General features: G+C 29.8%; 1 protein-coding gene across 1 annotated transcript; it reads right to left on the bottom strand.

Annotated features, from left to right (window-relative positions):
- Window positions 1-4,526: 4,526 nt before the first annotated feature.
- LOC117906417 (cytochrome P450 714C2-like) lies at window positions 4,527-6,762 on the bottom strand. Its single transcript, XM_034819433.1, has 5 exons — window positions 6,336-6,762; window positions 5,972-6,198; window positions 5,649-5,893; window positions 5,196-5,553; window positions 4,527-5,086 (listed from the first exon to the last, which is right to left on the bottom strand). The coding sequence occupies exons 1-5, from the start codon at window positions 6,688-6,690 to the stop codon at window positions 4,661-4,663; spliced, it is 1,611 nt and encodes a 536-aa protein (XP_034675324.1). The 5' UTR covers window positions 6,691-6,762; the 3' UTR covers window positions 4,527-4,660.
- Window positions 6,763-16,457: the final 9,695 nt, after the last annotated feature.

Genomic DNA, 16,457 nt, shown 5'->3' with positions numbered 1-16,457 from the left:
GTGACGAAACTGACCAACTTTTATAAGCATGGGCTCCATGCATCTTCACCAACTAGTTAGCTATATATGGCCGACATTGATTTTTGAAGGGAAGAATAAGATTTGAATGTACATCGTTTTAGATAAGTGATATGAATCGTGGTAATAGTAACGAAAAAAGGATTGCAATGAAACAAAAATATATAATATATTTAGGATAGGTAACTTTTATTTTCACCCTATCTTGTTTATTTATATTTTTTTTTATGTTTATTAAAAATAAAATAAAATAATCTATTATGCAATTTTCTTATATATGTCCTTTTATTTTTTGTTTTTTTAAAATTTAAATAATATTATTTATAAATAAATAAATATTATAAAATTTTATAATTTATTTTTGTAAAAAGAGAAAACTCTTATTTTATATAATTTGAAAGGGTAAAATAAAAATAAAATCAATTAAAATACTTTTTTAATGTAATATTATATATAATTGGGGGAGGGGTGTATGGTATAAGGGTACAGTATCAGTTTTAAAAATATTTTTCAAATTTGATTCAAACTCATTTATTTTTATTCTAAATTAGTGAGCAAGGTGTGAGATAAATATTGAGAAATATATATTAAAGGATAAAGAATAAAAGGTTTTGGTTCAACTTCATGATCATAAAGTATGTTTTTATTGGATGATACAAATTTAATGGTGGAATCTGTGGCATGTGTTGCACAAAAGCTTTGAATATCAAATATTTATTACGTTGACGATGACTTAAAAAAAGTATACTGCATATGTAGATAGTCCAAGGAATTTGTGTTCACAATATAAACAAGCCATATGAATGGCTACTTTAATAAGTTAGGATGAGCGTATTCCCTCTTTTGACAATCCTCCTTCCTTTATGGATAATCACCTTTTGAGTTTTGAAATTTATTGTACTTTGAGAAAGAAATTAAAGCCCCTCAAGAGGTATAAAGAATATATTAATATATCTCATCACTTCAAGGGAAATAATTATCAATGGGTCCACCCACAATTTTCCCCTAGACAATTGCAAACACCAAGATATATAGAGATATGACCCTATCAAAGCATGGGTGGACCAAGACTTGTGGTATAAATGTCTGGTCACAAATTCATCTGGCTAGCTAGCCTAGTTTGACAAAGGTGGCATGGCCACTAATGAGGCATAAAATGTGGGCGAACCATAAGAACATTTTAAGTTCCCGGTCAAGAGGTAGTGGGGCATATGGGACAACCATATAGACACAAGAACAAATAGGCATTTGTTGGTTGTAGAAATGAGCCATTAAAAAAACTCCCAAGCTATATGAATTAAGGATTTGAAAAATGTTTTCAAAAATAGTTTTAAAATAGTTTTTGGAAGCTATTGTATATTAAATGATCCAATTTTGAGAATATAATGACATGTTATATCCTTAACAATTGTTTCTTAAAACATTTTTTTATTATTCGAAACAATAAATAGTGAAACACATTTAATATTAAAAATAAAAAATAAATTCTTTAAAAAAATAAAAAAAAAAAGATGTTTTTAAGGAATATTTTTAATTGTTTCTATTTATTTTTTAAAGATTATTTTTAAAAATAATTACATAGATATAAAGAATGATTAAAAAATAAAACATCATATATTCAAATTATTTTAAAACATATTTAAAAATATAGGAAATAGGTTAATAATATTTTAAATTTCCAAACAAACTTATGTTTTACGAAACACCAAAAATTACTTTTAAAAAATATTTTTCAAAATTGTTTGAAAATACTCTTCAAATAGAGTTTTATTTTATTTTTATTTTCAGTTTTTTTAATTTTATATTAGAGGTATAAAATAGTTGAGAATTCAATAGAAAATACTAACCCTTGGTCAAGTTGAACAATAATGAAGGGTATTATATGAAGAAACCAAAACTCTAGGTAGTCCTAATCTTTGACTGCCAGTCTTTGTTTGAAGCTCTCAACTCCCGTCCAAAGTAAAATGTTTGTTCTAGACAAAATTAGGTGACAACAAAAACCCATTAAGAAAAAAAAGTGGGAAAAAGAAAAAGATTATTATATCTATACCATTATTTTATTTTGCACTAAAACTTAAATCAAAAGCTACTTATATTAAAGTTAAATGTGAAAGCTACTTCTATTAAAGTTAAATGTGAATGACTTTTGGAGAAAGAGTCTTCAAAAAAGAGATTTTAGAAATGAAAATTACTTTACATAGAAAGTAACTTCTTTTAATCCCTACAAATAATTTTCAACTATTTTATAAAAAGTTATAGGATATGTTTGGTTTTTGAAAAATATTAAAGAAAAAAAATATTAAAAAAAATAATTTTTTTATGTTTGATAGTCCTATAAAAAATGATAAAGAAAATCAAATATAATTAAAAGTGATTAAAAATTTATACATTTTTAAATTATTTAATTTTTATTTCGATGAGTTAAGATAAGTGAAATTAGTTTGAAATAGCAAATAAAAATAATTTATTAACTTTAAATTTATTTTTTTCTTTCATTTTTTTTTCTTTTCTTCTATTTTTTCTCTTTATTTTCTTTCTCTTGTATTTTTCCTTAAATTTTTTGAAAACTAAACATAGTCATAATGTCCAATTTTTAATTACCAAATAGTTTTAAAGTTTTAGTATTCATAAAGCATCACTATAATTAATCATAGGCCGGTGTTAATCACATGGGCATGTTTTTTAATTAAAAAAATCACATACAAATGTTAAATTTATATAATATTAACCTTTAATCCATTACATAATTATTTTATTAAAAAGTATAATTAATACAACAAAAAGACATTACATGCCTATATTTTAACAAATATTTTCTAAGTTTTAGTATTCGTAAAGTTTCATCATAAATAATTATAGGTCAGTGATAATCACATCACATGGTTTTAATTAAAAAATTACATGTAAATGATATATAAAATCACATCACATGGTTACATCATCCGTCTTCCAATATTCATAGTTAGGTTAATCTAACTCAATTAATTATTGCGATAAGAAAATTAATCCACCTTTAATTTTATTCAGGGTCACATGATAAATCACGCTGGTTGTTTTCAGAGACAAAGTTGCTCACATTGTATTAGTATTCCATTTGTTAATCCTAGTATTTTATTTTATTATATTATTATTGTTTTTTTTTTTTTATCATTTTATGATCTCATCAATGTACAAATTAATTTGAGATTACTTTAATTGGGAAAAATATTAATTTATTTGGAGTATGATCAAACTCTTGTAATTATGAGATTATAACTGGAATAACATATATATATATATATATATATATATATATATATATATTTTTTTTTTTTCTATTTCCTTTTTTTAATAATTCTCAATTAACAAAAATTTAAAGTCTTGGTAACTATTTTTTAAAATAATTTTTTATTCTTTAAAATAAATAAAAAAACATGTTTAATTATTAGAAGAAAAAAAAAATTGTTCTTAAAAATAGGAAATATAAGGTCTATTTGGTAATTATTTTTTAACAATTACGAAAAATAGTTTTTGAAAATAGTTTTATGATTTTTATAGAATAAAAGTCTATTTGAAACCAAATATTTTTTTACTTGTTTTTAATATTTTTAAATATGTTTTAAAAATAATTTTATATCTAGTATTTTATTTTTAATCATTTTATATGTTTGTACAATTATTTCTTAAAACAATCATAAGAAAATAATTAATAAATGTTATCTAAAAATATCTTATTTTCTATTCATAAGAATAAAAAATAAAAAATAGTTTTTTATTATCAAATAGATTTTCTATGCTTTTTGTTCTGAAAAATAAAAAACCGTTTTAAAAAACAATTCCCAAATAGGTACATAGTGTTTTGAGAGAATAACTTTTAATTATTTTTATTTATTTTCTAAAAATTATTTTAAAAATAATTATATAAAAATAAAAAAAGATTAAAAATAAAATACTACATATAAAATTATTTTTAAAACATAAAAAAAATTTAAGAACAGTTTAGGTTTTGAAACATAAAAAAAAATAAAAAAAATTAAGAACATTTTAGGTTACAAACGGGCATTTATTTTATAAAATATCAAAAACTTTTTTCAGACTATTTTAAAAAACACTTCCTCCATAGATTCGAACTTCAATATCTCATTCATGGCATCATTTTGGAAGAAAAGTTAATAAATAAATAAATGAATAAAACAACAACAAAACTTGAAAAGAAGTAGCTTAAAAGAATGGGTTAGAAAAGGGTTATTAAAAGATAGCCAATAAAGTTAACCCATTGACATAAAATTAAAGGTGTGAACTCATTGCCAATATAAGAACATTTTCTTTCTCAATCGTCCAAACCATACTCTTACTAAAAAAAATAGACTCATCATTTGAATTATGAGTCCACCTGTTAGTACTTTTCCCAAAGGAAAATGAATGATTTTTCCCCAACTTAATCTTTGATTCATTTTTGAAAAAAGAAGTAAATTTTTTTATTACATATGTAGGGCCAATGGTCGACCTTGAATACAGAAGAAAAAAAGTAGGAAAAAGAAGCTTCTCTTCTAGGTTGAAACACCAAGGAAGCCAGCCAAATAAACATTAAACTACATTATAATGATAGTAAGTGTAAATATCTCCTCCCTTATTTTTCACATCTCAACCCCATCTACCTCCTTCACAACTTCTTTACCAAGAGATCGACTCCATTCTCAGGCTCTATCACCAGCCTGAGTGCAGGTGAGTGTTTATAATTAGGAGAAAGGGAGAATGAAAAATTGGACAGTATCAGACTTATAAGTATCTTGAGCTCAACCATGGCCAAATTCTGGCCAAGGCACACCCTTGGACCGACCCCGAACGGCATGTACAAGTGTGGGAGCTTGCAGGCACCTGTGATCCCATTTGCGAACCTCTCAGGGTTGAACTTAAGCGCGTCCGGTCCCCAATTTTCAGGGTCTGTGTGCAGTGTCACCACCAGGCTCCATACATTCACCCCCTTTGGCACATGGATGCCTCCGAATTTCATGTCCGCTAGGGCCTCCCTCGACACCACCGCTACTGGCGGGTAGAGTCGCAGTGACTCGTGGATCACCATCGTCATCTGCAAATCCAAATTAAAATATACTGTTGACTCATTAACCAAACACTTAAAACATATAAACTAATGAGTTTAGGTTGGTGACCTAATGGTGTATACTTAATTATAGTACCTGTTTCATTTTGCGGATCATATCCACATCTGGAGTTCTACCTTTACAGATTTCGACTACTTCTTCGCGAACCCGAGCCTGCCAATCTGGATTTGCAGCCAGGAGCATGAGGCACCACTCAGCAGACACTGCAGTGGTCTCATAGCCAGCCAAGTAGATGTTCTTGCAGTTATCGACAATGAAATTGTCTATTGCTTCTTGGCTTAGGTCGCTGTTCTTAGCTCCCTCAAGGACCATCTGCAGTAGATCTTTTTCATGGGCAGCTAACTCCTCTCTCCGGCTCACCACCTTTAGAATCAAATTCCGGACATCCTTTTCTAGCTCCCAAACATCTCTGTTGTGCTTGGTGGGAACATATCTGTAATCATATCGTAAAATCAGCCTTTTTTTTTTTTTTTTTGAAAAATTTGGTATGATTTTAGCCATGAAGTTATATAGGAGAAAGCTTGGTACCTCATTCCGGGAATATCCAAAAAAATTTTCTTGGACATAGCCTCTTGGAGAGCTCTAAGCCTCAAGAAAATCTCTTCCCCTTTTGTGTAACTGCTACCAAAACAAGCCCTTGAGATCACATCTCCTGAGAAGCTTCTCATGTGCTCGTCGATTCTTATGTCTGCAATTCCACCCTCTGCCTCGATCATGCTCCTCCATGTCTTCAACAATGTGTCAACCGACTCGGTAATTAGGCCTATCATTCCCTGCAAGCGATCCACATATTAGGCTTCCATCAAGCAACAACACAGTTATAAGATCTAGAAATTATCACATAATCATACCTTGACCTTATCCATGTACAATTCAGGAGCAAGGATTTTTCTATTATGAGCCCAGACGGCTCCATTCGAGGTTAGAATGCCCTGGCCGAGCAAAGGACCGAGCTCTCTGTGTTGGTATGAGGGCTTCCCAAAGTCCAAGGATGTGCATGTAGTAATTTCTTTAACAATATCAGGTTGATTCACATGTAATATTTGTGTGTTACCAAGTGAAAACATGAACACTTGACCTGTAAAAAACCACATTATTTGACAAACAAAGTTCAAAGTTGATGACCATAGTCATCAATTTGCTATCGATAATTAACTTTGTGCGACAATGGAGATGATGGATGGATGATGAAGAAAGATGAAATTTGAATCCTACCATATTTATTTCGCCACTTCTCGAAAAAGGGGAATAGAGCAGCAGCACAGTTGTGGGTGTCGGTGCAGGAGTCCTTCACTGCCGTGGACTGTGACTCCTTGATCTCCCTTATGTTACCGAGCAGAAAAGACGGTGGCGGGCCACTGATCCCTTGGTTCCTCAGAATAGATCTCAGCTTCTTCGGCTTCACCACCAGGGCATTATACAGGCGAAAGAACAGTCCAAGAACACCTACCAAAGCTATAGATATAAACGGCTTAACTGTAAAACCCTCCATTTCCCAAACCCCAACTCTCCTCTTCCCTACTGCTTCCTTGGGGATATGAGTGTCCTCTTCATTCAGTAAGGAGGCCATTTATATAGGGATTCTGTGGGACTTTTTGGGCATAACAATAAAGACTTGAAGACTAGGGCAACTCCATGCGAGAGCCTACCAGCCCACTCCAGTCACCATGGAAAGCAGATAATTAGCATTTTTTTTTTCTTAAATTTCCTCTATACATAGAAAACATTGAGAAAAAATGTGTAGTGACTTTTGGTCTAGTAGATGAATTATTGGTGCGACTTAAATTAAAGTGCACAGAGCTATGAAGTGGATGTCACGTTCGGAAGTTGAACAAACTAATTAGGGTTTCTTTCATAGAATCTTCCTCCTTTTTCTGACTGATCTATAGGACTGCGGTAATGACAATACTGTGTTCAAATTGTCATTCCTGGGTTTAGAGATATATTATTTGCTTTTTAACACACTTTATTTTAAGCTTAATCATTCCTCTCAATCTTTTGGTGACAGATGTGATTTGGTGACATTACAACTTTCTGTCTCATGGTTGTTACAATGGGTACTAGCCATTTTCTTGGGCTTTTTAAAAAACGCATAAAAATTGATTCTAAATTAATTATTTTGCTTAATTCAATGTAAAAATTTACAAGCAAATTCATTTTTTCAAAAAGTGAATTTAAACTATAAAAAATGAATTCATCTTTTAAAAAAATAAATTAAATATAAAAATAAAATAAGTAATGAAAAATACCTTATTTATTTATTTTTAAAATAATTACTTTTAATAATATTTTTTTAAAAAAAAATCCCCAATTTCTTTTTGTGTTTGTACAAGAACAAATTCTCATTGAGAAAATCTATTTCTCATTCAAAAAGTTCTCGAGATTTAGGAAATTGCAAATTATATAACTAGTAAATGTAGAGTAATGACTACACAAAAATGTAATAATGTTTAAAAATTGATTAAAAAATTACAGAATTAAAATTTTTACTACCTCATATTTTAAAAATAATTTTCAATGATATAAGGTTAATTTACAAGAGTTTCTATTTTTTTTTTTTTTAAAAAAAAAAGTCTTATTTCATCAACTTCTGTAAAGAATTACAAAAATAAAATTTAGTTCATTTTTAGCATTGTTTTTGTATTTGAAAATGCCATATGTATTTTGGCTGGTGCCATGCATATTGACAACATAAGCCAATCAAAGACTTTAAATTAATCTATCCTTTTGTCCCCTTTCTTCAAGTGAACCATATCATATGATCTGTGTGTATATATATAATGGTTGTTGTCTAAATTGAATTTGCCATCTAGATTTTAACCAAAGTGACCGCAATCAATTAAATTCTCATGAGAAAAATCATATTGGAAGTATGACATGACATATTTTATTTTTGTCTGAATTGGGATTAGTGGGTTGCCCATGTCAAAGACAAACCATATTGCCACTTGATTATGCAGAGGTTTGAGATGTTAATATTTAGGAATAATTTGGAATAACCTGGTCAATTCAGTTGTTAAAATAAATGATTGAAAATAAACTTAAATATTTGGGGGTGAATGATTGAAATAGGCTTAGACTTGTAAAGTATTATATTGGGTTATTTGGTTAAATGGCTCAAAATAACCCTTAATAAAATAGAGGGAAAAGTAAAGGTGTTTTGGAGGGAAAAATGAGGGATACTTTTGTTGTCTTTTTTTTTTTTTTTTTTTTTTTTTTTTTTTTTTTTTTGTACATTTTAAGGGATGGGTTATTCTTGTAAATAGGGGGGTTATTTTGTTTTCTTTAATCAAATAACCCTATTATATCTGTGAGTTCTTGTCAAAATAGTGTAACACCATATAAAATGAGACACTTAAAGATCATACGAAAGAAAAATTTATCCAAATCTTAGGTACTTTGCATGCTCCTGCCCTAACTATTTAATGAAAGAAGAAAAATAAACATTTAAAAAAAAATATAGCGAAAAGGAGATTGAAAATATATGGCATGTTGAAAAAATTAATGAGATTATTAATGTAAGACTTTATAATTAATAAAAGAATAATTGATTTTATAAATATTTTATTGATTTTTCAAGTAAAAGAGTAATGTTACATCTTTGGATGATTTTTTTTAATAATATTATAAAAAATTATATTAGACATTAGTGAATTTGAAATAAAATAGAAAAAGAATTTGATAGATGATATGACTAAATAACTAATTAACTAAGAGTGTGTTTGACAATGTTTTTAATAGAAGTGTTTTCTTTGGAAGGTTTTTTTTTTTTTAAAAAAAAATCATATATGAAATGCTTTTTTAGAAAACATAATATACCTTTTTTTTTCTTCAAAAATAATTTTTAAATTAAAAATATTTCCTAAAATTACTATCAAACGACCCTAAATAAATAAAAAGATTTAAGAATATTGACTTAAAAGAAAAAAAAATAAAAATAAAATTACCATCTTCAAACACAATTTAAAAGGATCCAACAAATCTAATATATGTTTTTTAATGTCGAAGTTCCTACGGAATTCATTGTATACCACCCAAGAATACTAGAATTTCTAAGCTTAGTTTAAAATATAAAATTGAGAATATCATTATTTATTAATAATTTTTTTTAAAAAAATATAGATGTTAATTATTATAGTTTATAGCATTTCCTCTAGGATTATAATATTGACTACGGTGTCTTTGACTCACCATAAAAATACAATAATTATATTAATTTGATTGACTAATTGACTCAAAAAATAGTTTTTTTTGGAAAAAGGATCAAACTTCATAATAGAAAAAAAAATGCTAATATTATAATTATGAATTTTGACTATTCAATTTCAATTTTTAAACTGTTAAATATAAATATTTCTATATAATGATATATAATTTTTTTTCTCTGAAGAATTTGTAGAATGTTTTTGATTAAAATGGTCATTTTATACCTCCTATTCCCATCCAGGGAGGATAATTAATATTTTTCATTCCACTTACACTATATGGAGAATAATTAATATTATAATAATTTTCATTCCACTTGCCATAGAATATTTTTGCTGACTTAGAAAAATGGAATCATTTGCCAAAATTTTCCTCTTCTTCTAGAGAATTTCAAACCATTCCATTTTCCATTTTCCATTTCATGCGTGTGATGTCACACGAGCTTGTGGCTGCAATTTTCATTGACTGGATTTTTATATACCATACAGAATTTTTTTAATCCTCACCCCTTTATGAGTTTGTTTTCCACTTCTATTTTCCACCTCAGATCTTTTTGACCGAGTCTTCAAATCCAAATCCACATTCCTAATTCCAACTACATACTTGTACATATACATAATTTTATATATATATATATATATATAAATACATTTTTTTAAATTTTGTTTTTATCTTGAACTTTTCTTTAAATAATTAAATAAGAGAAAAATTTATTCTTTTCTTTTATTTCTTTGAAATTTTTTAGGAACTACAAGTAGCCTAGACTATGTGACTAATTTTATTTTCTTTTTATGTACATAAAAAAAAAAAAGAATTTGTTAGATAGATTGTTATAATAGTAATGATAAATAAATAAATAAATAAAAATATAATTTAGGAGAAAAAAGTTCAATAACCTATCTTCTAGCATAATTCAAAAGGTTTTAAGAATGCAAACTTTGATTGAGATGTCTAAAAGGATAAAAATACTATAATTATATTAACTTGATTAACTAATTGATTAGAAGGATGATTTTCTATGATGTTCATGTGAGAAATATAAGGTACAATGATTTGTCAATTATAATCATTCACAAATATTTTAAATGTTTACATATATGTTGAAAGAAGAGTTAGACTTCATGATAAAACAGAATGTTTATATTATTAAAATAGGTTTTAGTATTTAATTTTAATTTTTTAAATCATTAGTTTTCCTTTTCAAGAAATATTAATATTACTTTGATATATAAAAATAATTTTTTTAAAAATTTAAGAAAGTTGTTGATTGAAATTGTCATCCTGTGCTACACCTCCTAAGGAGAATAATAATAATTTTAATATTTTTTATTTCATCACTATACCATCAAATATTTTGCTAGCTTAGAAAAATAGAGTTATTTACCAATTAAAATGGGTGCAATTTTCTTTGCATAATATAATGATAAACATTTGCATTAACTGTTTTTTCAAATACCATGCACCAAATTATTATTATTATTATTTAAAAAAATATATTTTAAAATTATAGCTCTCAAATACCTTCTATAATTTTAAAAATATTTTAAATTATTATTATTATTATTATTTCAAATACCTTTCATGGGCTAACATTGTACATTCAATTTCTTTTCAAATTAAAAGATTTCAAATGTAGCCCATGAAACAATTGGTTCTAGTTAATTCTTTTTTACTTTTTTCAATGATCTAATAGTTGAGATTTCTCAATTTGAAGAGAGCTGTTTTAAAGAAAACACCTTTGAATTAAGGATGGAGTTAAAAAAATGATTTCCAAAGAAAATACCAATTGGGCTTGGGCCCTGACTCATGGATCTAAAGTTAAAGCTAGCTTCAGCTCTTTGATTGCAACATTGATTCTATCTTGTTGTGGCCTAAACTTGGGCCGTGAACAAATTGGTTCCCATACATGTTTTAATAAAACAAATACTAGTTGAAAATAATCCATTCTATACATATTGAAATATAAACAAGATTATTGTTCTTTTCCTAATTAAGGTTCTTAAATAAATTGGGATGCAATGAAAAGACTAAATAGTTGTATAGTTGTTTGCAAAAGGATGGAGGACAACTCTTTTTAAAAGAAGGAACCAAAGGATTTAATTAAAGAAAGAGAGAGAAGGGTTCATGATTAGGCATATAAGAAAAATCAGTCTTTCTTTCCTATGGATTATCACATTCAAGTGTTGGCTTGAGAAAAAAGGCACTCCTTATCTTTGTCTTACATTGGTTAGGGATTGGAAGGTAGAAACAACAAGTGGATCAATTGGAGGAATTGAATCATTTATTGGTTTGAACTTGAGGTCTCACTCATCCAGATCCCTATGGTGAGAAGACCCATGGTGAGAAGACTGACCGTCATCCCAAAAAGTGATCAAGGGCAACTAAAAGTAGAACATATGATGTTAACGCCTATTTTATAAAAAATTGAAATGTATCCAAATGCCTCATAACTCTTTAATATTTATTTGTTAGTGTATGGTTTCCAAGATATGACTATTGCTTGTTGAGTTTAAAGTTACCATGTTGATTGGAAAAATACTAAACAAATGACTATTGCATTATCACAAAACCAAAATAATAATAATAATAATAATAATAATAATAATAATAATAATAATAATAATAATAAGATATTATTTTAACTTCATAAACAAGATTGCACTTCTATAATGACAATGTAGATTATTTGCTAACATAAGAATGTAAAAGTCATTTTTAATATGTAACACATAATAAAATGGGAGTGGAACAAATTAATTTCTTCTTGTTCCTTGCCTGCAAGTGCTCCTTTTAAACCTTATGATCTTTTTGTGAATGTTCTTTTCAATAAGCCAGACAAACCGTTTAGCTTTGCCAATTAAAAAAATGAGACACCCTAGAGACAACCCAATAACCAATCCACATCCATATCCCATCAATGTGATTTTCCAATCAAATCCACCATCAAACTCTGCATCTGCTTCCTTTGAAGACTCCGGTGTTTCATTAGCTATGCATTTCTTTGACAATGGAAATCCACACAACCTTGAGTTCTCATTGTATGAATCATTTCCAAAAGTGTCAAATTGATTACCTCAAGGTATAAATCTAGTAAGATGGTTTTCAGAAAGATTCAAAACTTCAAGAAATATCAATCTTGTTAATTTTCGAGGAATTCTCCTAATGAGCTTGTTTGAACAAAGGTCTAATGATTCAAGCAACTTCAAATTTCTTAAAGATGATGGAATATGTCATGTAAGGTTATTATGAGACAAATTAAGCCCTCAAAGTGAATTAAGATTTCCAATGGACTTTAGAATCTCTCCTTGGAATTTGTTGCTTGATAAATCAACTGTTGTGAAAGTGTTCAAGATTTTCAAAGGTTCAACCTCCAACCCTTTTGTTGTCACTATTATGGAATCTTGATAATAACTGTCCCCCATATATTTTCTTGTCATGTTGCGTTCATCTATATTCATTATAACTTTCAAACTTCTCAAATACATTTCAGGCAAGTCACCATCGAAATCATTGTGAGCAAGATCAATGATTCTTAGGCTCATGAATGGGGATTTGATCTTGGAACACCCTATACGACCATGGAAACTATTAGAGCGTAAAACAAGAACTTGCAACTCTAGAAGAGTTCCCAACCAATGGGGAAATGTATCATTTATCTTATTATTCCTAAGGTCTAGAACTTCAAGTTTTCTACAAATGATCAAAGATCGAGGTACCAGGCCTTCCAATTGATTACCATTGAAGTCAAGATTCTTGATAACATTACCCTTTAAAAATGTTTGAGGAATGGTGTCATGAAATCAATTTCTTCATAAATTCAAAACAGAGAGATCTTTACTAAAATTTCCCAAACAATGAGGAAGCATGCCACTCAAGTTGTTACTAGACAAATCAAGAATTTCCATGGAACTCACTTTGCAAATCAATGGTGAGATTTCTCCACTCAATTTATTATTGGAGACTGAAAAGAAATATGTTGAATTTGGGGAAGTTAGAAGTGGTCCTTGCAGCAAGTTGGAATGAAGATCTAGAATTTCTATATTTTTCCATGGAAGCATCTCAAACACACTTATGAAGTTATAAGAGAGATTCAAGTACCACATTGCATCATTTCCCATATTCCATGACCACACTCCACTAATCTTATTGTTTGAAAGGTCTAGTCTTTGAATGTTCGGTAACATGGACTTGGAATTGTCGGAGGTGGTGAATGAGAGCATGTTGTTAGAGAGATCAAGTTGAGTAAGATTTCTAAGATTTCCAAACTTGTTTGTCTCCAAAATGCCACTAAAGTTATTTGAATAAAGAGAAAGAACTTCAAGGTTTACAAGCTTAAATCTCGAACTTGGAATTGACCCATGTAACTCATTCATAATCAAATCAATCTTCTTTAATGAATCAAATTGGAATTTACCAATATGACCAGTGAGTTTGTTATGATTGAGATCTAACTGTACCAATGATGGTAGAGTACACAACCAAGATGGTATTGTCCCATTGAACAAGTTATACCCTAAGTTGACAAATGATAGACTTAAAAACCCATTTACATGAGAATGAATGACTCCTTCTAGCTGATTATTAGAGAAGTCTAAATCTTGAAGGTTGGTTAGATTTCCAATTGATGGTAGAAGCTGACTGCTGAAATTGTTGCCAGAAAGGTATAATGAAACTAAATTTCTAAGGTTATTAAAAACATTTGGAATTTTACCATTAAAATGATTCCAACCGAGGTACGAGAAAGTGATTTGTGTAAGGTTCTCTAGCGAAGCAGGAATGGACCTTGAGAATTCGCAATCGACGAGATCCAAAGTCTATAAAGAGTTTAGATTGTCAATTGAAGCAGGAAACCCTCCACTGAAATTTTTGGATGATAAATACAACTTGGTAAGGGAATTGTTCTCACTGAATCGTGGGAAGTTCCCACTGAGATCATTATTTTCCAATAAGTCGAGAACCTCAAGTTTCGGAAGATGAATGCCATGGTTAGGGAATCTCCCATGCAATCCAAAATCATAGAAAACTAATGATATCAAAGAAGAACAATTTAGCAAGGAATTAGGAAAAACTGAAGAGATTGAAATACCTCAAAGGTGAAGCTTTTGCAATTTGGTTAAAATTTGAACCAGAGAATTGAAGCCATGCGGGGCAAATTATGTGTCAATATTCCAAGAGAGATCAAGTGAAAACCAAGTTGGAGAGGTGAGAGATTTCTGGTGAAATTAGGCTTGAAAATCTAGAGCAAGAGAGATTGAGATGCATCAAGCTTGAGAACCGACCAAACCTAGCTGAAATAGAGGGCCCATTGAAGTTGTTGAAAGCCAGGTTGAGCCTTTGTAGATGAGGAACGAGGAAAATGGTAGTGTTGGAATGGATGGTGTCAAAGAGCCAACTACAACTAAGGTCTAACTCAATTACATGGTCTGTCACCCAATCACATGTGACCCCATCCCATGAGTAGCAATCACTACCCTTCTTCCAAGACTCCATTTTGGGATAAGAAGTGACACCATTGAAATCGCAATACCAAGAACTGGAATTATCAATAGAAAATGATTGCTTAAGGTGGAGCAGAGCAAGGGCCTGGTGATGCGGGCATAGTTTGGTGGAATTAGAGAAAGAGAAATATGAGGAAAGAAATTGAGATGACGAGAGGAAGAAAAGAAAACAAAAGAGGAAGAGTTTAGACATCATTCTTCCCAAAGCAATTGAGAGAGAGCGGGGAGATGAGAGAAATGGTACATCCGATCCTATTGTTTATGGGACCCCCATCTGAACATGGATGGTCCATGATTTCATTTTGGAACCCATAAGAAAGTGATTAGGGGCCGATCTCCACCTTAGAATGCACTTTGGAACGTTTGGTGCATCCTTCACAAAATTTGGTACATCCTTCATTAAATTTGGTACATTTGATCCTATTATTTCTGGGTCCCCCATCTAAACATGGATGACACATGATTTCATTTTGGAACCCATAAGGAAGTGATTGGGGGTCAATCCCCCTCGGAATGCACTTTGGAACCCTTGGTACATCCTTCACAAAATTTGGTACATCCTTCATAATGTACCAAATTTTGTAAAGGATGTACCAATGTTGCCAAAGTCAGTTATGAGGTGGGGAATGACCTTCAATAACTTCCCAAGGGTTTCCAAAGGAAGAAATGGACTATGGAAATGGAAGTAAGTGTTCCGTTAGCTTAATGATTGGATGTATCAAATTTTATCAATGATATACCTAGAGTTCCAAAGTCCATTTCGGAATAGGGAACGATCTCCAATCACTACCCAAAGACCCCTAAAGGAATAAACAAACCATGGGCAATAAGATAAAGGTTTCAATAGCTCAAGTATGTTCCAAATATTTTTAAGGATGTACCAATTTTTTTAAAGGATGTACCAAGAGTGACAAAGTTCGTTCCGATGTGGGGAATGACCTTCAATCACTACCTAAGGGTCCTCAAAGGATAATATGAACCATAGGAAGATAGATATGGGTCTCGATAGCCCGGGGATTGGATGTACCAAAATTTCTTAACAATGTACCAAATTTCCTTAAGGGTGTACCTAGGGTTCCAAAGTCCTTTCGGAGTAAGGAACAACCTCTAATTAGTTCCTAAAGATCCTTAAAGAAATAAACGAACCACAGGTAATAATATAGAGGTCCTGGTAGCTCATGGATTGAATGTATAAAATTGTTTTAAGGATGTGCCAAATTTTATGAAATATGTACCAAATTTTGTAAATGATGTACCAAATTGTCTGTAGGATGTACCTTGGGTTACAATGTCCGTTTTAGGGTGGGGAATAACCTATAATTTCTTCTCAAGGGTCCCCAAAGGAATATATGAACCATGAAAATGAAATAGGGGTCTTGGTTCCTCTAAGAATGGATATACCTAGGATCCCAAAGTTCTTTTTGGGGTAGGCAAAAACATCCAATTACTTATCGAGGGTCCCAAAGGAATATATACACCATGATAAGTATGATAGTGTTTTCGGTTCTCCTAAGCATTAATTTACCCTTTTTTTTAAGGATGCACCTATTTTTTATGAAATTAATATAGAAGGTTAAATACAATTTTTTTAAGAAAAATATATTTTCTTTTATATTTTATTTTAATTAAAAAT

Source organism: Vitis riparia, chromosome 18 (assembly GCF_004353265.1).
Source record: "Vitis riparia cultivar Riparia Gloire de Montpellier isolate 1030 chromosome 18, EGFV_Vit.rip_1.0, whole genome shotgun sequence".
NCBI lineage: Eukaryota > Viridiplantae > Streptophyta > Magnoliopsida > Vitales > Vitaceae > Vitis > Vitis riparia.
Note: the sequence above shows the minus strand (reverse complement) of the source record. Positions and strands in the feature narration are given on the sequence as shown.